Genomic DNA, 22491 nt, shown 5'->3' with positions numbered 1-22491 from the left:
TTATATGCTTGCTTGAAAATTTTATTGACACAACCGTTTGGTCCCAACACACAAAACAGCACTTGAGTCACAAAAGAAAGTGTCTAACAAAATAGACAGCTATGAAAAACATTTTTCTTCCTCCTCCCACCTTGAGAAGATATAGTGCATGTAAGTTGAGGGTGACACTTTTTTTTTTAAACATGAATCTAAATTAGTACAATTAATTTGTAAATTAAAGAATTTCAAGGTCTTAATTGTTTTGAATCAGTAAGTCACATCATTCAATTAACCCTTTGGATAAAAAAATATATTGTAATTCAATTGGCTATTTTGTTACTCTATGAACACAACTTCCCCAAAATTTCTTCTATTACTTTCAAACAGCAATTTAATCAGAATTACACATGAATCAAAAAAAACAAAAAACAAAAACACATACATATATATATGCTGACCTCCATAAATGGTATAACCACCACATTCGCATAAACATAGTACAGAGTTGTACCTCAATTTTTCCTCTATAGCGTCATTTGGTTTACTTAGCACTTTGGATGACTTGTAATTGCATCTCATGAAAATATACTTTTACTATTTTTTTGCACATACTACTGAAACAAAGATCTAAACGATCACTGTTAACCTTACAAAATCTATGTAAGGTTATAGCAGATGTTATTACATTTAACTCATGAAATTATTAAAAGCATTCTAAAAAAATTTACATTCTGTTTTTGCTTTCTATAACACTATGTCTGTAGAGGTTTAATAAGGACTCAAACACTGTGCCATAATGCTCAGAAAAACTTCCAAGTGTTTCCCTGTATTCATAATGGCTATAGAGTTTAGTATTGGTAATACTTGGCTATATTTAAAAGATTTTTTAACAAAATCTGACTTGTAAAATTCTGTCTATAGCCATTATTTCGTGGCATTTTCAATTGCTGGCTATGAAATCTGAGCCCACTTTCCATCACTCTTGTACATTACAAAATATAATCCATCTAAAAAAGAAACCATTCAACCAGTGGAAAACCTTAGGTATACATTCTTTCAGTTTTACAGGAAATTTAGTCTGCCTGGCAAATACAACCCATTGTAAATACCAAGTTTACCCAAAATGGGTATAAGGCCTCACTCACAGGACATTTCAGCCAACTAGAAATAAGGTCATTCCCACTGGTTTACCTTCCTTCCAAAGGCTGGCCTTTCCAAAAGCCAACACAAAATACCACAAAAAACTGAAAATAGCTTCCAACACTAGAAGTAAATATTAGAATAAAAACAGACACAGTTAAAAGACAATGTGACGAAGAGTAAGCTTCCCATTTACCAAACATGCTTAAAAAATAGAAAACAAGGTTAAGCAGAATAACCTTGGCATTTCCACATACAGCTAGAACTTTCCTTACAAGTGGAAATAGCATCAATACCTTCCATCTTATAGCACTTTACATCACCTGCTCTATGATCCATAATTTATGCATTAAATGCATATTTCAGAAATATTGGAATCTTCCTAGTAACCTCATTTCCAGACACAATAGAGTGTCTTCATTTTACTTTAAACTCATGACACCAAGACAATCTTTTTTCCTTAACCCAATCCACGTCAAACTGGAACTAAACATAAAAGGGAAGCTTAAAACATCCTCAACTTCCTACAAAGCTCCTCAACGGAACTGAAAGTTTCACAAAACGTTTAAAACAAATTTTGCAATAAATCCACATAATCTTCTACAGACATCTTACATGAAAGGAATTACAATGCAATTACAAATCACCAGAAGTTGCACTTAACACAAGCTTTCCCTTAGTACAATCAAAAACCCACCACACTTTGTCATTCCAATCCAGTAATGGTTAAAATTCCTCAACAGGCTTTAAAGACAGATCATGCATTTTATTAATACTGTCTGAAACAATCAGTAAGCAACAGCCTATAGAATATATTATGCTACATGTAGGATTACACCACTGATGAGGCTTAAAGAAAATAAAATCCATTCCACTTTAGCTGAGTTTAAATTTTGCTGTAACTGAACACCATCGGTTTATCGGGGGGGGGGGGGGGGGACGACTTGTTAAGAATAATTTAATGAATACTGGAAGTTTTTTCAAAATAACAAAAATACTTTTCCCTGCTGACAGCTGTGTTCAGTGTAAAAAGAACAAAAACTTCACCGAATACATCTAAATACAAATTAAGTGACTTCTAGGCCGTCTCATTAAAATACATAAGGGCTACCAAATAGCTATATTTTTGTGCAGAGTCCAACAGTATCTGTCTTTCACACCAGAAGAAAATTTAAAGCTTGGTTACAGGTGCAAGTGAAAAGTTTGCTGCCAATTTCACTTTGTTTTTGTGTTGCTTTTTGGCTGGGCTGTCCATTGCTTCCTTGCTTAGTTGAGTTTCAGAAGATTGATAGGGAGGCACTGAAGAATTCTCTGTGGCACTAGATACCACAGGGCCACAGCTCAAGTTTCCTTTTGCTACTGTGGTAACAATTCTGTTTTTTTCTTCTTCTGTTAGAATCATCATCTCTAAAATAAATGTAACAGCTAAATTATATACAAATATTTTACTTTCAAAACCAGATTCTTTTATGGCTATGCAGGAAAATCATTTGATAAGAGTTCTCTCTGTGCGGAAGTGTGACTAGCAGATTTAAGAACCACAGCACTCTGGTTCAGTTCTCATCTCTGCTGTTAATTTGACATTTGGTTTTAACACTAAATATTTGTCTCGGTTTATCTATCTGCAAAATGGGTCTACTTCACAAACCACAATAAGCGTCTCAAATATTTCATGTGAAGTACTGTAAAATTACTGTTAAAGGGCTGCTGCAGGTTGCTAAACTATTGCCATGTGCCATTGTAATGATGACTACATTTTAATGGAGGAGGAAGTGATTCCTGTAAATACTGCATTTACCCTCACAAGAGCACTGTTGAATATTGTTTGTAAAGCACTGAGAGCTTCAGATGGAACACCTCCATATAAAGTGCAATTTATTGGAAGCAAATCCACAAAAAGTCAGTGGATCATGATCAGCCGTTTGTTTGATGTTTTCAAATTTTAAAAAAAGTTATCAGTAAAGTCTGATCAGTACCATGTAGGCTACGCCTACACTTCGGGTGTGGTGTAGAGTACAGGCACTGTGTGCGTAGCTATGTGTAACAGTGAAAGGCTCCAGCAGGGAAAGGCTCCGGCAGTGGGGAGGCAATGGGACACCACACTGCTAAAAGCAGCAGTGTAGATGTGGGAGAGAGCCATGTAGAATATATAACCTGGGGATTCAGGCATACAGGGTATTCTACTTGCCTAACCTGTCTCTTACCACCTACACTGCTATTTATACTTATTCTAGCTGTGCATGCAGTGTCTGTACTCTACATGCCACTGTAAACGTTTACCTGGCTTCCAGATACGTGCCTACGGCTATTAACTCTTACCAGAGAGAGGTGGAGTGCGTTCCTCAAACTGAATGAGGTCTGCAGACTCAAGAATGACTGGATCAGGTCTCAGTTGTGGGGATGGTAGGCAGGAAGGAACTGGTTCACACAAGAGGTCAACAGGTGATGTATTTGTGAGGCAAAGGAGTTCTTGTTCAGTTTGATTAGAAACTGCAAAAATTAAATGATCTTTCAAAATATCACCAATTTTAAATATCTAAATGCCATAGTAAATATATTAATAGTTGGTAAATGCCAAGTCTGCAGCCAAAATGCTCTAAGGGGATTTATAGACTAAACCCACACTGAAATTTGTTCAACCCAAGTCTGACACACACCCCTCCCCCTTGTAACATGACCTGACGTTTGCCAAGCTTGGACCCTGAGAGAAAGGCAAGGGAGTAAGTTCCAGAGGAAGAGAACTTTAAGCAAGAAAGTCAGCTGCCACATTCAGACACTATTTCCATGTAGAAATGCCAAGCTCCTATCAACAATTGCAGGAGGACATGTTCTCTTAAAGAACTGATCCCTAACCAGATAAGATTTTAAAGAACATATTTAATTGCATATTGAATGAGGCCTGGTCTACATGTAAAAGTTGGATGTAGCTATGTCAATAGATCATAGGTGTGAAAAATCCACACCCCTGACCAACACAGCGATGCTGACCTAACCCCCAGTGTAGGCAGAGCTATGTTGTCAGAAGAATGCTTCCACTGTAGCTCGGGGAGGTGGATAAACCCCTTCTATCCATCAGTGGATAAACCCCTTCCATCAGTGTAGGCTGTATCTACACTACAGGGTTATATACCAGCATAGCTATGGCAATGTAGCTATGCCAGCATTGTCTGTAGTGTAGACATACCCTGAATCGGTAGTGAGTTCAGGGCATATTAGCCTACTCCTCACAGAAATAGTCTTAGTGTGTTCCTTCCAACATCAACTAAAGCGTCTGTCTCAAGAGCCATTCTATTACAGTAATCTAGCATAGAGGTGACAAAGGAATTGGTAACCATGGCAAGGTCTGTGCAACAAGGCACAGGCTCCTGGCTACCTGCAGCCGGAAAAAGACTACACCAACAAAACTAATACTGCTATTAGCAGATGTAGCAGCAGCAAGGGAGAGCTAAGGCTGCAAATCATATGCAAAAAAGGCAGTACTACAGCTGCACGTCAAGGTACAGACAATCCTGTGCTCGTGGAATTCCCCAGTGGGCCACTGTCATTTACATTTAATCTCACTTTAGCTTGTCGTCAACTTCCATTGAGATGAAGGGAATTAAGGGAACTCATCTGAAAAAGATTTTCAGCAACTTGGAAGATCAAACCTTTGTGAGGAGGAGCACACAGAAACAGGCTCCTCCTCACAAAGAGGAATGTACGTCTAAGACCTTCATGAAAGAAGTCTGATAGCTTTAAACTCCATACATCATAGAAGCTTACTTCAAATAACTAAGTCACACAGCTCTTTCCCCATCCTGCTTTGCTTTCAGTGTATTTCTCCGCAGACTGAACCACTTTATTATACACATTAAGTTTGCATTACCATCACTAGGTGTTCCTAGTTTTAATTCCATTGACGCAGTGGATCCTAGAATCTCCATAATGTGTCCATTATTGTCAGCAAGTTGATTTCCATGATCATCCACATGATCAGCAGGGGAAAAACTGGGTGAGCTAAAACGAGCTTCAAAAAAAAAAAAAAAAAAAAAAAAAAAAAAAAAGGCAAGTTCATTGGTCTCTGATCACCTCTAAAAAGATACTTGTAAACTTCAGTGTGATAGTTGGTTTATGAAGTTCAATTGGCTTACTTACTTTTCATATCATTCTTTAGTACTACAATTCTCTTATGCCCATGTCCTTTGATCCAGACCACCTATTTATAAGACAAAAGTACAATCTAACCAGAGCGCACACACTAATCTCAACACCTAACTCATACTACTCCCCACTTCTCACACACTATGACAACATTTCTAAAGGAATGCAAGCTAACCCACCAGACTATTCACATTAGATTGCTCAATTAAAAGTCTTGTCTTGATAAGTAAAAAGAGAAGCTAAACAGCATAACCGGATGTCTGATGCTCATGCATTTTTCAGCCCCATATTTTCAGAACAGATTGGAGAGCTGTTATTGTTAATTGCTCTCCAAAAAGATTAGTTTACTTGAAAAGCTTATAACCAAAGATAATAGGCTGACATCTGAGATGCCACACTAGAATTCAAATATGTGGCATTCCCATAGCTTTTAGATTAGTAGTAAGGGTTCAAAGTTACATGGCTATTGGGATATTAGGAGGTAAACCTAGCGCAATAAATATGCAACTCAGCAACTGCACTACATTGTTTCTCTTTAGCAACTATAGGAACAGTCAATTCTCACTTGGTGGATGCTAGCAACATTTCTGCTCCATAAAGGAGTGGGGGTTTTATGGAGTTTTTTGCTGCATTTTTATTTACATGTGCATTCGATTCAAACAATGAATACACAGAGAGTCATATTCACTCAGTTGACAAGTCCAGTTCAGCAAAATTGAGATTGTTAAAATATGTAACATGTCTAGTATGAATTTCCTTGTAACTATAGCAGCAGATCACACAGAGTATGAAGCAGAATTTCAGTTGCATGATGTATTTAAATTAAATGCTCTAAGAAACTGTTACTGAAAATATTCAGGAATCTTAAATTAATTTAAGATTATGATGCAATAACAACGTTCTTCAGACCTGTGGAATTGCTCCCAGGAGCTCTTCTAGACTATTATATCCATATATTTTGGGCTGCAACACTTCTCCTGTATATTTGCTATATGCTGTTGGGAACTCATGAAGGAAGATCTGCTGGTAGTGGTAGGTGTGAAGCAAGGATCTCACATTCTTTGCAAACAAATACAGATTTGTGAGTTTCACATACTCTTCTGCCACATCATTGGTAAAAACCTGCACAAAAGCAAAGAAATGTCACCATACAAATGTATGCTTCTGTTAGTCACAGTAATATCCTTTGAAAGTACAAGGAAGTACCACATACTGTATCACAACTAAAGCCAAATAAAGTGAATTAAGTATGGTTCTAAAAACCAAATCAGCTTTCCTACTAGCTTCCATACCTCAACCAAGTAAGGCAGACTCTTCAGGAGTTCAGATAAGGTCACAAATCCATATTCACATGGATTAAGGGGAGCACTGTGGATAGTTTCATAATGCCTTTTAAGCTCGTCAACAGAAAGAAAGGTGGTTTCATCCCAAGACATCATCAATACCAGCAGTTGTGCAGTCAGAGTACGTAGAGACTTTCTGTTTATCAGTTGAATCTGTTTACCAGATTCTGTGTCAGCAGCCTGAAGAATTTTGATGTTAAAAAACAGAAGAAAAATGAATGAGTCTGGGTTCTATAAAATGGGTATTGTTTGTACCCAAAAAGGCCTAACGAACATTTTCCAGTAGATAATCTAAACTGTAGAAGAAAAAAGCTTTCTACATGGAAATATTTTGACCTTAGAAATAATTCTGCTGCAGCAGTTTTATAGTCTCTGGTGCCCCATAGGACAAAGCAGTTTGCAGGTCTATTTATTTTCTTTCAGTCAGACAAAGTCAAAGCACCAATTCTCTGGGCAAAACACAAAGGAATTTCAAAGGGAGGAAAAAACCCAATGATTCCCATTGCAATGAAATAGGTAAAAATATAAATTAAATGTGCAATCTTGATATTTTAAAACAGTTTAGACAAGGAATTTAATGTCTTTGGTTCTACAAACACACGAAATCTAAGCTTTTTTTTTTTTTTAAATTAAGTCCACACTAAAAACAGTTTACCTTCACAACGTGGCAAAGTTTTTGCATTAAAGCTAGAACTGAGCTGACATCGTAGTCATGAAGGCGCAATGTGTAACCAAATGTTTTACTATATTCTGTAAGTAAATCAGTCATCATAAGGCAGTTGTCTTTCTGAGATCGCAGCAGTTTAACTAACTGGGCTGCTAGAGCTTTGACCCGTTCCACCTCTGTCAGCGTCAGAATTTTTTCCTCTCCACATTCTAATACCTTAAGGGGGGGCGGAAAAAAATGAAGTTACACTTTGTTAATGAAGTTACTTACCTAAGCTGACTGGAAAACCCAGTTTGCAACTAGCATTCAGTAAAGGATATTTATATAACTATTTTACTAACGATTCAGCCACTTTACACAAGACATCTACATGAAAGCAAGCAGAGTTAACAAACATTCCTCAAGAGCGAAAATCACGTAAGTCGCACTTAAGCTATTGAATTTAGTCTGCTTTTATTGTCTAAACTAAGTCAAATAGAGAAAGTAAATAAAGTTTGTTGTAAACTAGATTTTTAAAATTCAGTTTCAATAATTCAAGGTTATTAACAAAGGTGGTTTTTTTAAGTCTTTAACCTGATAGTGTCCTTTAAACAAACAAAAAAATTCTATGGTCTACGAAAAATAGTAAATATAACTAACTAACCAAGTATAATCATGAAAGGTTAGAAGTGCAGGCGGATACACAATTCACAACTCCTACTGAAGCTAACTACCTGGAAATAGCTCTTGATGATAGTAAGAGTACAGTCTATTCAGGTGAGAGCTGAAAAATGCTTAAATATACCTTAGAATTTCTAGAACTTACTTGCAAGACATCTGGTATGGCTTCAAAAAGTTCAAGTAGTTTGGTAAATCCATAATAAGCAAGTTTGCACTGACGGCCAAAGTGGTGGTGGTAAGAAGGAATAAATTTATTAAAGGGCATTCGGAAATGGGGTTGATGACGCAGCAAGTCAACTACCTCCTTAGAGAATTGCTTTGTTCTTTCAATTTCTTCCTGGGTACGTTCTAAAAGTGAAAGACATTAAAAGGAAGTGAACAGCCACAGAATAGTTAGTTTACAAGGTAAGAAAGGGAATATAAAGAAAATACAGGGCATCAACATTAGCATATTTTTATATCAGCCACAAAAACTATTATTTTTTTGTTGGAAGAACTTGCCAATACAGCAGAAAGTCTCTGCCATGCTTACATATTTACTTTGTAAAATCAATCATGTGGCAATCACAGTACAGTATTTACTAAGCAAGTTTTCTTATCTCATACTCCAACAATTTCTTCCCCTCTAGCCATCCTGCACAAAGTTTAAACTTACACCCAATATTACTTAGCAAAATGAATACAAAATAGAACACTAACATAACATTCAATTTATTCCATTACAGAAATTTTGCTTTTTAAATGGCTAGGATTATACATAACTACCTCTTAGTCATGGGATTATGATAATATAATGGCATAATTTGGCAACAAGTACAGAAGAAAATCGTCAAAGGAGAGGGACATCTTAATTCTACATTTGGATTTGCTTTATCCGATTAGCTAATTTGAAGTTATGTGAGAACACAAAATATACTGGCAATAGTGAAGGGAGAATGTGATTTTTATAAATTAATAAACTAAAATTTTTACAGATCAAAATGATGATATGGCCATACCTCTTTTGGGGATACAAATTATCATTTCATTGTCTTGCTGACACAAACAGATTGTTGTATCTGGAATTTCTGATATTATATCTGCCAACTCACACACTCCATATTCAGTAACATCCCAATCTTTAGAGAAACACCTGAACAGTTTAAGAAGAAAATTGTAAAGCAATTTCAGAGCGCTGATGTATTTTACACAGGACAATTAAATGTGAAAGTTAGCAGTTTGCACAAACAAAAAAATATAAATATATTAGTTATCAAGACAGAACCCACATCTCAATGAAACTTAAAGGCATTTTCACACTGCCAGTGACATAAGCACTTAAGAACCCATAAACCCAGGAGACATTTGTAAATCAAGTACACAAAATCAAATATTCCTATTGACTTCAGAACTAAGAGTTATACACACTGGTGCTTCAGATGTATGTGGAATAAAGAGTGAAGTTATGTATACCAACTACTGGGTGCCTCAGACTGACTTACATGATAAAAATGAGAATTTAAAGAACGTTACTTCACTAATTCAGAACTTTATACAGTAGCTTTGGAGTTAAAAAAACAAACAAACCTTCCACAAGACAAACTAAAACAAGCAAACATGGCATATTTTCTTGTACTGCAAGAAGGCAGCAATTACCATATATAAAACTTAATGTGCTACACTCTCCGGAAGGCATGTGCCAGCTGCTACCTCCTGACTTCACACTAGGGAAAGTAATGTGCTGAGATTGATTTAAAAAAGATTCTGCTAATCTAAGAATATCAGAGAGATGGAATGTTACTGGCAATGTGAAGACAGCACTAATTCCTTCTTGGATTTTTGCCCATTATTACTCCCCCAATCAATCAGATACCCTTGCTAGAGCTACTAAATTAGACTGGTTTGAAAAATGCTCAGGGCAATTCCCCCCTTCTCTTTTTTTCCCCCTCCTCCTCCCTCTCTCTCTCCCCCCGCCCCCCGGCTGAAAGAAGACATTCTCCTTTTCCACAAAAAGAACCCCCCCACAAAATAGGACATACTTTCTTAAGCTAGTTTGCATTACAAGTATGCCACGCACTGACGAATAAATGTAATGATTTAAGCGCATGCCTTAAGGAATAAGTTAACAAGATACAGTACCCCAATTTGAAGTAGCAGAATTTTAAGACAATTGAAAAATTAAATGCTAAAGTAATGCTGCACTGCACTCCAGAAAGTTCCTATAGTAATAATGGACTATTTTCAATCGTTTCTAAAATCTGATAAATTCCACCTTCTGATACTCTAACATCACAATGAAAAGGCAACAATGTAGTATCATGTGTCTGTATTAGAATTCTGAGTGCCAACCCCTCTTACACTACACTTCTAGAGAAAAGCAGGTGCAAATGTGGACAGCAGATGTCTTGATATTTGGCAAAGACAAAGACAACTTACCAGTGATAAGCCTGTAAGAATTCCCTCACAATAACTTGTTTACTGGCCTGGGATTTGAGAAGTTTCAATAAGTCTTGAGTGAAACGTTTTACTTGGGCCCTGTATGTTAGGGTTAACAAGCGTTTAGAGCCCATACCAAGAATCTAGAACATAAACAACAATAAATCTATTATCAGCATAAAAGCCAAGCAGTGATTTCTCAGCACTGATCACTTGTGACCTCCTGCCACCCCCCACAGTAAATAATGTTATGAGCTATTTTGGTAAAAAGAAGAACAGACTGTGGTAAGAAATATCAAGTGCATGACTATGAAAGGCTCTCTTTCCATATACTTCTTCCATAACAAATCATGGATCATTAGGAAAGCACAACGAACACTTCCTCCAAGAGAACTGTCATACCTGCTGTATGGGTGATTTAGCAGAGGTTGTTGTAAAATCCACAACACTATACTTCCTCTTAGACCAGCTAACGTTAACAAACACACTGCACTAAAAAGCTACACGTTTTCAAAAGACTGCATAGGATTCTGTGATCACTCAAAGGCAGTATTACTTCATAAAAATCAGGACTACTCAGTTTCAGACAGTCCCAACTAGTAATTCTGATGCTCTACTCTGTCTAAATGCAGGTCAGAGTATTATCCAAATAGCCAGCTAACCAAGGCGGCTGAAGAAAATACCACAAGCATGAAGACAAAAAGGAGACTTCAAGATTAACTAAATAGCCTCAAGTTTGAACTCCTTGAGTCTACCACTATATATTTAGCTTAGTAAAAAGAAGGTTTAGCAGTGACTTGATCACAGTTTACAAGTACCTACATGAACAACAAATATTTGATAATATGCTCTTCAATCTAGCTGACAAAGGTATAACATGATGCAATGGCTAGAAGTTGGAACTATATACATTCAGACTGGAAATAAGGCTAAGTTTTTAAACGTGAGGGTAATTAACCTTTGGAACAATTTACCAAAGTTCTCCATCAGAGGCAAATTTTAAATCAAGGTTGGTTATTTTTCTAAAAATAGATTCTAGGAATTATTTTGGGGAAGTTCTATGGCTTCTGTTATACAAGAAGTCAGACTAGATGATCGTAATGGTCCCTTGTGGCCTTGGAATCTGTGACAGTTAGATCTAAGAGAACTTTACATATATTTATAAGATCTGAAAACACAATAATAGCTGTCATGGATATAATCTCAAAAATAAATGAACTGGTAAACAACTGAATCCTAGGTACAGCCATCTCCTTTGTAGCAATTCACAAGGTTGGTGAACAAATACACTCATGAACTCAGTGATTACTATATGTGTAAACAAAAGAAAGAACGTGACATTGAACTCACTTGTAATACATGCGGCACTGCTTCCAGTAACTCCATTAACTTGGAATACCCATAGTCAGACACACGACACTGCTTTGCAAAGTGATGATGATATGTTGGGATGAATTTACTGACAGGTATGATACAAGATGGTTGGCTTTTAAGCAGATCTATCACTTCTCTACTGAACTGAATAAGCTGTGGGTTACCTATGGGGCTCTTCGAACGTAAAAGCCAAGGATCTAGAAGGAGAAAACTTTTTTTAGAATGAGGTGTTCATTTCAGACAGACATCATGTTACTAAGAGTTTATTAATACTATTCCTCCACAAATAGGGGAATATCTAAATAAATTTTAGAAATGTTAATATACACTGAAAACTCAACTTAAATACTCAAATTTTCTGTTAAAACCTTTGATAAGGGATCAATTTACTGTATGCAACTAATATGAGCACCTTTTTATTCAACAGAACTTTTCTTTCAGACATACTTTAAAAAACAGACTTAAAAAAATAGTTATAGAGACTGAATAAAAAGGGTATTAGTGCTAAATAATTTAACCACTATTAAAAATCACAGTGAAACAGAGTCTGCCCTTTACTGCTGGCTACCCAGTTGCAGATAAAAAGTGATATCTACCTGTAGTTGGGGGGGGTGGTTTGTTGTGTATCCACTTAACAACTTTAATGCTGTTTTGGGCAGTGGCAATATTAACTCCAGGAACACAGGTGATGAGATGCTCCAAGGGAACACCTCCCTGGCCTTCCTGCACCATTTCTAGATCACTGAACTCTGACATATAACAATCAGGAAAGCTTTAAAAAAACAAGAGGTAAGAACAAAAAAATTATAATTACTAAAACAGTATGAACAACATACCATAACTAATAACCCCATCCACAAACACAAATAATATAAAGGATACACTTCTTACACAAAGAACTTTTTAGACATCCTATTAACAAAATTGTTCTGTGAATATTTCAAAAGCAAGACACAGATTAGATTTTGTATGCCTTTAAAAAAATAAACAAAAATACCCAAAAACAAAACACCTTATTGGAAACATTCTTTTAATCCACAATAAAGTAGTCTTTGTTCAACTGCTCCCAGAATTTTTGATAAACGAAGCTGAAGTATCCAAAACTCAGTTACCTGAGAGAAACAGCACTTCAGCATGTTCATAAAAGTTTAATTAAAAAAAGAGGAGACAAAATCCTTACCATATCTATTCGTACATTGAAAGAAACACAGTTAAGCTTGTTTACCTTAGTAAAGGCACAGTGCCCTCATGGGTCTGCAGCAAACTATGCACTTGTGGTGCAAATGTCTTCAAAGACAAAATCACAAAAGGAATTTTGTAGGAGTCTGGATCAAATTCATGTTCACTGTAATGACGAGAGAAGTACTTAACTATGTTTGCATCATGCCCAAATTGAAGAAAAGCGTATATAGGTACAAAACTGGTGCTAGTTGGAGAGAAGGTTGAGAAAAAGCTAGAGCATGGGGGTTTTCATACTTTTTACAGTATAAACTATGTTAGTCTCATGGACTACCTCCCTTCCCATTCACATAATATTTATAGATCAACTACAGCAATTGCTTAAATGAAGAAGTAACATTAGATACTCCTGGGGGGGATTTTGCTCCACTGCGTATGTGCAGAATTCATGTCCACTGCAGATTTTTTTTTTAAACTATGCAGAAAATACATTCTGTTAGTGAGGTGCTGTAGTTACGCCTTTCACCCACCAGAGGCTGCTGTGATACCAGAACAGAGGGCAGCTGGCTCACCTGCATATAGTGAGCAGCTGATGGGGGGGAGGAGAGGCTGCATTCCTCTCAGCCCCTTGCCCCCGGGGCCAGGTGAGGAGGCACAGGATGGGGGGGGAGTGAGAGAACAGACACAGCAGGGAACATGGGATTGCTGGGGAGTCTCACAGACTGGGGTTCAGAAGGGCTAGCGGGTAGGGAGAGACAGACTAGGGCGGGGGCTCAATGGGAGTGAGGGTGCAGGGACAAATGGAGACCGCGTAGATGTGCCTGATTGAATGGGAGAGGCAAGGGGTTAGCCAGGGTCTGCCTGGGAGAGGCTCCCGAACTCCCTAACAATTCCCCCCCCCCCCGCAAAAAAACCCAAACAAACAAACAAAAAAACCCCACCCTGTTCCATACTTCTCCCACCCACACCCAACAACCCTCCAGGTTCGCTCCCAGGCTTCTTCCCAGCAATTACTTCCCTCTCTCTCAGCTCTTCTATTACCCCTGACTCCCCAAGCACTGCTTCTGAGGGGTGCAGGAAATACATTTCTGTATTGTAGTTTAAATGAATTATTACTCAGTTATGTATTAATTTGCCTAGTCAGGAATCTATTTGTCAAAAAAAATTTCCATTTTTTGTCGTCTGTATTGTTAGACATACTTGTTGACAGGTATTTTGAAATACATTACCAAAATAAATGAAACTGATGTGATTATATATTGTTATTTTGACAAATAAAATATGCAGAATTTTGCCAATTTCAAAATACTGTATGTAGCTTTTAAACATTTTTTGGCACAGAATTCACCCAGGAGTCATTAGGAAGACATTTCATGTACTTTTACTGAAGCTGTTGTATCCAGCTGCTAAGTCACAGTACAACTAGGAGAGCCAACACCATGTAACCAGTCAGCTATCTGCACACTACCAGCAAGTGCTCTGTTGCTAACTTTGGTTGTTGACAACTAATCCTATAAATTGCACAATTTGTCACTGAAATTTGCTCAAAGTTTAACTTTGAGATAACAGTGAAGTTTTCAGGTCACAATGGGCTGTCAACTGACTAAAGATATTTGGAGAGTAAAGTAAGTGGAATTATCAAAGACTTCACAATTATAGTCACAGTGAAAAATTAAGCAATTCTTCTTAATTGCTATAAAAAAAAATTCCCCTCTAACCAACAATGGGATTGAGGTGTGCATTTCAGTCTCAACATAACAAGCATATTTTATCCTCAGTAATTAGGCTGCAATGCATAAACATCACATCCTCAAACAGATGATACCACTAAACCATGATACTAACTTTAATTTGAAGATGGATGTTGTACCATCTCTGCTCTTTTGCTGATCAGGCCTTAGGATCAGACACTTCATCTTTTAATATGTAACAGTGATTAAAACTGCTATAAGATATACATCTCAAAAGATGGTTCACTTTTTTTTAAAAAAAGGTACAACTTTAGTATAAGGACAAATCAATTTGATAAACCATCTTTTTTCTGTTAAAAAAAACCCCCCAAAACTATTTCATACGCAGCCTACCTAAAGTCTTTATTCAGACAATGCTGCTTACAAATGGGCTCATGATATTCCAGTTCTTCAAATATTATAGGACTGCAATTTGCTGATGAGCCATCGTGAGACTGTGATGATCCTAAAGGACTCTGCCGGGCTTGGCTGCTCGGTAAGAGACACACCAAACGTCCATTTCCTTGGTCACGGATTGCCACAGTATCCGTTAATTTATACAGGTCTGATGCTATTAACTTGTGTCCAAATCTAAAATGAAAAGATTTAAGTGTACTTTATTCATAAAAATAAACATTCAACGTACAAAACTAGAACAAATGTTCAATTACAGAATGCAATAATGAACCACAGTGTAAGAAATAATTCACAAGTAGATTACAAGCTACTCAAAATTAACCAATAGACTAATTTAAATCACAAGTTTCCATCTTGGAAGAAGCCAAACTAAAGAGATTTTAAAAAACTAGTTATGGGAGCCCAGTTAAAAATATTTGTGCAATAGACTGTGTATGCAGAGGCTGATACAGGAACAAAAAGTTATTTACTGTACAAGACAGAAATTGTGAATTTCTGAAAAGAGTAATTTAAAACAAGTGCAATTTAGAACCTACTTTTTTTCATATATTTCTGTGAACTTGAATATAGGCAGACAACAAGCAGGAGCATCCTGAAGAATGGACATTGTTTCTGAGCTGCAAATATAATTTTGAAGTATTAGAAAAGTTTAAGATATTTATTGATATTTAAATTATCTATGCAACCTCTAGTAGCATTCAAATATTCAGTTTCTTCACTTATGGACATAAGGAATTCTTTCATTGCTAAATTACATCACTTAATTCTAATTAAGTCAATCGTATTAAAATGGTATAAGTGAGAGGATGCCTTTAGTTTAAACCCCTCACATGTAAAAATGAATATTGAACACTAGGACTCTTCAGTCTACTATGATCTCAAATCAAGAAAAAGTATTTAAATGAGCAGAACCCACTGGCATTCTTGACAGCTGAAAATGATGGAACACAGCTTAGAGGCAGGAATTAGGATGCACTTAAATTACATCTGTGAATAATACTTTTGGAAATTAGGCATAAGGAGATTGTGGTACAAATTCTGTTATAACCAGGCAACGCCATGGAGGTCAACGCACTTCAGAGAAGGATATAACTACAAGTATTAGACTCCTGTCCTCTAGTTCCATCATCTAGGAGACTTTTCTAAAGGAGTTATCGAAAATCTTGCATGTAAGGTAAGCACCAGATATTTATGCAAAGTAATACTAAGTCTACATCATTAAAAGTTATCAATTTGGATTAAATCTTGACCATATTAAGAGATGGCTTGGCCAGGAAGAAACTAAGGATAGGACAATACAATAATGAGAATTAATAAAATGGTCAACTATATGTGATAACAAAAACTAGTTTGCTAGAAAAATCAACCCTCTCCCCAAAAATTTCAAGGAATAATGAGCACCATTTTCCCTTAAACCAAAGCTTTGTGTGTGTGACAAAATAAATATTTTCCCTTCCAATGATTTCTTTCAGCATAAAAAGTATATGATGCAAGACTGAAGAAGTATACTTCCTCTTCTATTAGAATCCTCTCAACCTTCTAGGTCTATAATCTTCCATAAATAAAATGAAGGGCTGTATCTTAAAAAGAACAAAGACACAAAAAACCCACAACAAAACCATATTCAGGTGTTTGTTTCTTAGACATGTGAACTTAGTCACACTATTAAATGCGGTGGAAGAGAGGACTCTCCTCATACAACTTTTCCTTGAAAAAAAGAGTTTTTGGCATCTTTATTCTTTGCAAAGAAAAGGAGTACTTGCGGCACATCAGAGACTAACAAATTTATTTGAGCATAAGCTTTTGTGAGCTACAGCTCCCTTCACGAAAGCTTATGCTCAAATAAATTTGTTAGTCTCTAAGGTGCCACAAGTACTCCTTTTCTTTTGCGAATACAGACTAACACGGCTGCAACTCTGAAACCTGTCATTATGCTTTGCAGTAAATCTGAGTTGTATACAAGTATAAAACCTAGGTTTACTGATAGTCAAAAAAGTTAAATGACTGAAAAGGATTTGTGAGATTTAACATCAATTGCCTACACTAACTGAATAAGCATATCCGAAAGTTTCTGAATACCATTTACTTTAAGAAGCGAACATAATTAACTTTTCTCTGTGACTTGGGTGATAAAGGTGCAGCTAAGGAAGTGATCCCAGGAGAAGGATGCTTCTACATGAAGATCTGGTACCTTCAGACTTCATTTGGAGTTTCTAGACTGCTTAAATTTAGGTAGTGTTGACCCACATAATACAATAAGACAGACTTTTTTCATCTTATCTAAATGTTACATCTGCTAATGAACTGTAATCAGCTGGCACAAGCTATGTTTTGCTTATATTGTTTCCAGTTTTCTTTCACTTAGTATTTTTAGTTTGACAGCTACAGGAACAATCCTTAGCCAGTAGACATAATCTAACAATTGTCTAGGCTGCTTTTTACCTAAGCTGAGACAGAGATTTATTAGCAGCTCCTGTAGCTAGGGAGACCTGGATCCTTTTGCTGCCAATTTTGTATCTGTGAAGGTTGTTGACAGCACTGATTGCTTCTTGTAGATTTTCCATCTGAACTATAGCTTTCAACTGATAATCCGTATGAGGACTGAGCTCCACACTCTTTACCTGAAAGAAAAAAAATGAACATACAAATTCATCACAAAAGATTAACCTGAGTCAATTGTCATCTTTAGATACAGAAAAGTAGACTCGAGAAGTGTCAAATTATTTTATGTAACTACCATAGCTTCTTTTAAAGATGTTATTAAGTGGAAGTCACAGATATGGCCTCTCCCTGAAGTTTTATTTTCTAGAATTGACAGTGAAGTAACATCTACCTTTTATTTCGAGTCATTTTTATAGTGATTCAAAATTTCACCTCAATATTTAGACTGTATATTTTAAAATTTTGAAGCAGACATGAGGAACCGAAGTTTTCAGGGTTTTTTAATTTATTTATTTAAATTAATGCTTTGAGCTATCTAAACACATGGGATAGCTCAAAGCATTAATTTAACTCTTTCAGTGACCCTGGATGTACATTTTCAAAATTCTGTTCTCCCAATGAAGCAAAAGCATGAGCTCCATTTAGAGTTTTACATACAAAGCCTTTAGTACGCAGACCTATAAAACTATACACAAAAGAAACAGTTAAGGTAAGATATATTATGGCATGGTAACAGGAAATACCAAGTTCTGAGTGCCAATATTTTAAAGGTATCATTAGATAGCTGTATTCTGTACCTCAAGAGTAGGGCACACAGGCTTGTGGAAAGGGAAAACAGAACTCAAAGGGATTTTATCCTTTACCTTGCCATATCTAGAGAAGATTTCTTGCAGAATTTGCTGCAGGTCCTTTCTGGACAATCTGTAGTCTATATTGCTGATCTGAATATCTGCACCATTTGCAAAGGGATCGGGACAATCTGTACCACTGGTGTGATTTACCATATTAAAGGCAAGTGGAGATGATCTGTTTGAGAGGTTTGGAGACATACTCCTAATTAAAACAAAGACATTTTAGTATTATTCAATAAATATGATAATTATACAATTGTCTCTCTGTTGATATATGTATGTTAAAAGTGCAAATAAAAAAATTCTAAGCATGGGTTAAGTAAATAAATTTGCAAATCTCAATGCATTTTTGTTTTGGTACATATGCATTTAGTTTACATGGCTAAACACAGACGCTGAAAACTTGCTGGAAACAGGGAAAAAGGATTAGAATCTCAAAGACAATCCTGGAAAAACTCTAAAATCTGTCTCAAGACTGATCAACATGGACAGCATAAAGTTTGGGGGTGGATACAAATTTTTGTCCACAAAATGTATTTTCTACTGTGTGCTGAGTGAGTCACACTTGTTCAAACAATCTATCAGTAGCAAAGGACCAGAGTTTCAAAGATATTTACGTGTCTGTGAGGATGCTGAAAATCCCACGAGGCACCTAAATACTTTTGCAAGTTTAGGCCCCAAATATTTAAGAAATTGAATGCTTCTGAAATACTGTGAACTCTGCCACACACACACACACACACACACACACACACACACACACACACATCCCCCCAAGGAGATAAGGATTACAGGGAACAGCTGACGCAAAATAAGTTTAATTAAAAAGGTAGTCTCTCCAGTCTTGTTTTTAAATTCAGTCCTGTTAGCTGCTACCACAGTATTACCAGATTAGCATCCTTATCTAAGGCTGAGCAATGCCACAACATGTAAATGTTAAACAGAAATATCTGTTGTACTCAAGTCCACATACAGATATATGAAACTGTTTACTTATACATTGGAAATAGCCTAACACCAACCCCAGACTCCATCTCCCAGATAGGAGATGATGCTACATCATACGGATACTTACCGGGATGACCAACAGCTCTGAGACATGAGCAGAGGACTGAGCTGTCTTGATGCTGTCAGTTTACTGAAAGCAGATGGGTAGCTGACCTGGAATACGACTGCATCTTTATCTGTTTTCTCTATAGGAGAGTTGGTAATGCTTCTAGAAGCGGGCATGTCTTTTCTGTTAAAAAAAATAATCATCATCCAGTAGCTCAATTTTACTACATGAATTAACTTTAAAAACATAATTTTTTCCTTAACATACTTCTGACTGCATTTATAGGTCAATTCTCCTATTCCTGTGTTTTTGGTTGCCAAGCACACAAGATTTGCTGCATTAGAGTTTTGTGGAGAAAGAGTTTGCTCTCTTAACTGGTCTTGCTGGTTTTCAATTTTTATGATGGTCTTTGATTCAAGGCGGCACAGCTCCTTAAAATGAGTAAAACACAAAGGTAGATCAGCCACTAAAAAGTTACTACTCCTTTTCTTCATAAATCTTCCATCTTTATTAAATGTAAAGTAAAATTAAACTCAAGGCATGACTTCCTGGAAGCAGCCAGGTGCATTATGTTTTTTAGAAATAAGCTAGGAAGAACAGTATATTGAGGTACAGATTTTCACTGCAATTTGTATTATTAAGTTCTGTGCACACTTATAGAGGACACATATAGAGGACAAGAACCAGACTTGGATCCCTGGTTAGTAAAAGTTGTTAGCGCTCAGACCTGGATACGGATGTGAGAAGGCAGAAAGTGAAACTCTATACTCCTTTTGAGAAAGCACGATCCGTCTTCCTCCACTGATTAAAGTCATGCTAGCACAGGGAGGTAAAGATAAAAGGAGGGGAATGGGGCAAATCTGGAAACATGAGCAGAACACAGCAGGACAGAGAAGAATGGTGGTACCTGTAATGTTTTAACATTTGTGGGTTTTGTAGCAGATCCATGTGTCTGCAATCCCTTTCCCACAGTGGTTTTGGCATTGGAAGACTGATCATTTGAATCTTTGCTGAGGAGGCACAGTTTTGGGTTCTTGTTCACTTTTTTTGGAGACTTCACCTTTTCAGCTCCAAAAGAGTTTGAATTTTTTGTTTCATTGAGTTCCTTGTTTTTGGGGGTAAAAGACACAATAATCCTGTTGCCAAACACATCTTCATTTTCCATTCGCTTATGAGCACGTTCAGCACTTTCTTGGTTTGAAAAGCGGAGAATTGCACTGCTGCCAGAAATGCTCATCACCTTCCCTCCACAGTTATCTGATAAACGCCTGAGTCTGTTGCTGACACTTTTGCTGTCTCTGTTTGTTGGCAGGTTGTAAACATATAACAGTGTATGGCATGACTGTTGGGAAAAAAACAAAACAGATTTTATTTGGTTTAGCAGGTCATGTAAGGACTTTGTCATGTAAGAACTGAAATATTTAATAAACCAAGATCTAAAATATCAGATACTACTTTTTAGGTTATTTTCTACTGTTCCAAAATTCAATCATGGAAGTAATACGACCAAAGAGAAAGGATTAGTTATTCAAGATTTAACTCAGTTGGGAGATCCAGGTTCAAGAAGTCTCAAGCCTTCAACTCCCATATAATTGAAGGATAGGAGAAGCAGCAGCTATTAAGACTCACACTGGTTGATTAGTACAGTACGAATAGTCAATCACTGCCCTGGAACAGTGGTTCTCATCCTTTGTGTTTGCAACCCAAAAATCGGTGAAAAGTCTCATGACCCATCACAACATAGAGGCATTTCTGAACGCATAGGATTATGAATTTGCATCATGGAAAGAAACAGTGGAAGGATTTGGGTGCTGCAGAACAAAGTAGTGTACCAGGGCACAGATATCAGGGCTGGAGGAGTACTGGCTACCAGGTGGGTGGGGTTTTGCTTCTCTTCTCTGCTGTTCTGCCTACTCTGAAGCCTGTGGAGTCAGCTCCACAGATACTGGGTTTGTGGATAGGAGGGGAGCAGTAGCAGCAGGAGGCATTCCCTCCCTGCCCTGCTCTCACTGGGTCCTAGCAGCCAAGAGATTTTGACCCCCTCTCCAAACTGTAGGCTGTGAACCAATTAGTGCCCAATCACAATCCACCTGAGGATCACACTACGGGTTGAGCAACATTGCCTCAGAGGATTTTGTACTGTAGTGTGCACTTGCCACAAGAGAACCCCCAGGACATGGTGTTACAGGTATTCTCTCTCTGTGCTGGCTTCACCCAGCATTGGCCCCAATACAATCAGCCAGCCCTTTTCTATCTGGCCTGCTGGGCATCAATAGGTCTCTGCCTGCTCCTGGCCCTTCTAGGTACCGAAGGACCAACTCTCACTAGTTCTGCATGCAGCTGATCATGGGAAGCCTCTCTAGACATCCACTGAAACTCTGAACTTGCAGCTCTTGCCTTCCAGCAGGGCACCTTCTTATAGTTGGGTGTGCCAGGACAGTGGGGCCTCTGGCAGAGGTCAGCAAATGCCTGATACACCCCATCACAGAATAGCAGTCATCCCATTAGCTGGAGCATTCAGAAAATTATGGGTACTGCAATGATAGAAAGAGGAGAGAATGGAAGAAATAGCAATCACAGAATTGAGGAACAGGTATAAAAAAGTTGAGATAAATACAGAGGGATGTTTTGGAATGAAATCGGGAATTGCTGCTTCAATACCACAAGATTACCAATAGTGGTAAAATCCTACTCAAGAAGTGCAAATATGCAAAACTAAGAAAATAACTGCTTTCCCACCCATTCTCAGATGATACCCTCACCCTTATTAAGATCTGAGTGACTCAGGAAACAGACATTTTTATGTATGTAGCTACATTTAGAAACTTATGGAAGACCTGGTGGTTAAACTGTGGTGGAAAAACAGTCCAAAACTGCGCAGCTCCTTCCATGCCAAGTCATCTAATGAGTTCAGCCTCCACTGCCATCAGCCTTATTACAATTTCACTATACCTAGCCCAGCAGATTGAGGATGAGGCCAACAGGCTGCTCACTGAACATGTTACAAATAAAGAGGTGGGTGGATAAGAAAAACGAGACATCTATCATCGTTTTCTAGATCAGTACTCCTTTCCAGCAGGAATACTTTAAAACTAATTTT

The 22491-nt window shown here is 37.2% G+C and overlaps 1 protein-coding gene across 4 annotated transcripts in view; it reads right to left on the bottom strand.

The window, feature by feature from the left end:
* MARF1 (meiosis regulator and mRNA stability factor 1) overlaps positions 1-22491 on the bottom strand; it is a 35264-nt gene continuing 12773 nt past the window's right edge. For 2 of the 4 annotated variants that reach the window (XM_077827633.1, XM_077827634.1), the window contains 20 exons: positions 20299-20733; positions 19659-19822; positions 19413-19574; positions 18350-18539; positions 17487-17665; positions 15581-15661; positions 14982-15218; positions 12944-13063; positions 12315-12490; positions 11695-11915; positions 10345-10487; positions 8928-9061; positions 8075-8277; positions 7258-7485; positions 6552-6782; positions 6169-6381; positions 5254-5314; positions 4985-5125; positions 3439-3609; positions 1-2526 (listed from right to left, as the gene is read on the bottom strand). In XM_077827633.1, the coding sequence (XP_077683759.1) occupies positions 2291-2526; positions 3439-3609; positions 4985-5125; positions 5254-5314; positions 6169-6381; positions 6552-6782; positions 7258-7485; positions 8075-8277; positions 8928-9061; positions 10345-10487; positions 11695-11915; positions 12315-12490; positions 12944-13063; positions 14982-15218; positions 15581-15661; positions 17487-17665; positions 18350-18539; positions 19413-19574; positions 19659-19822; positions 20299-20733 (3726 nt within the window). In that variant the 3' untranslated portion in view covers positions 1-2290. Of the gene's footprint in view, positions 2527-3438; positions 3610-4984; positions 5126-5253; positions 5315-6168; positions 6382-6551; positions 6783-7257; positions 7486-8074; positions 8278-8927; positions 9062-10344; positions 10488-11694; positions 11916-12314; positions 12491-12943; positions 13064-14981; positions 15219-15580; positions 15662-17486; positions 17666-18349; positions 18540-19412; positions 19823-20298; positions 20734-22491 lie in introns of all 4 variants that reach the window. The other 2 variants (XM_077827632.1, XM_077827631.1) reach the window with 1 other exon arrangement.

The sequence above is a fragment of the Eretmochelys imbricata genome, chromosome 10, assembly GCF_965152235.1.
Source record: "Eretmochelys imbricata isolate rEreImb1 chromosome 10, rEreImb1.hap1, whole genome shotgun sequence".
NCBI classification, from domain to species: domain Eukaryota; kingdom Metazoa; phylum Chordata; order Testudines; family Cheloniidae; genus Eretmochelys; species Eretmochelys imbricata.
Note: the sequence above shows the minus strand (reverse complement) of the source record. Positions and strands in the feature narration are given on the sequence as shown.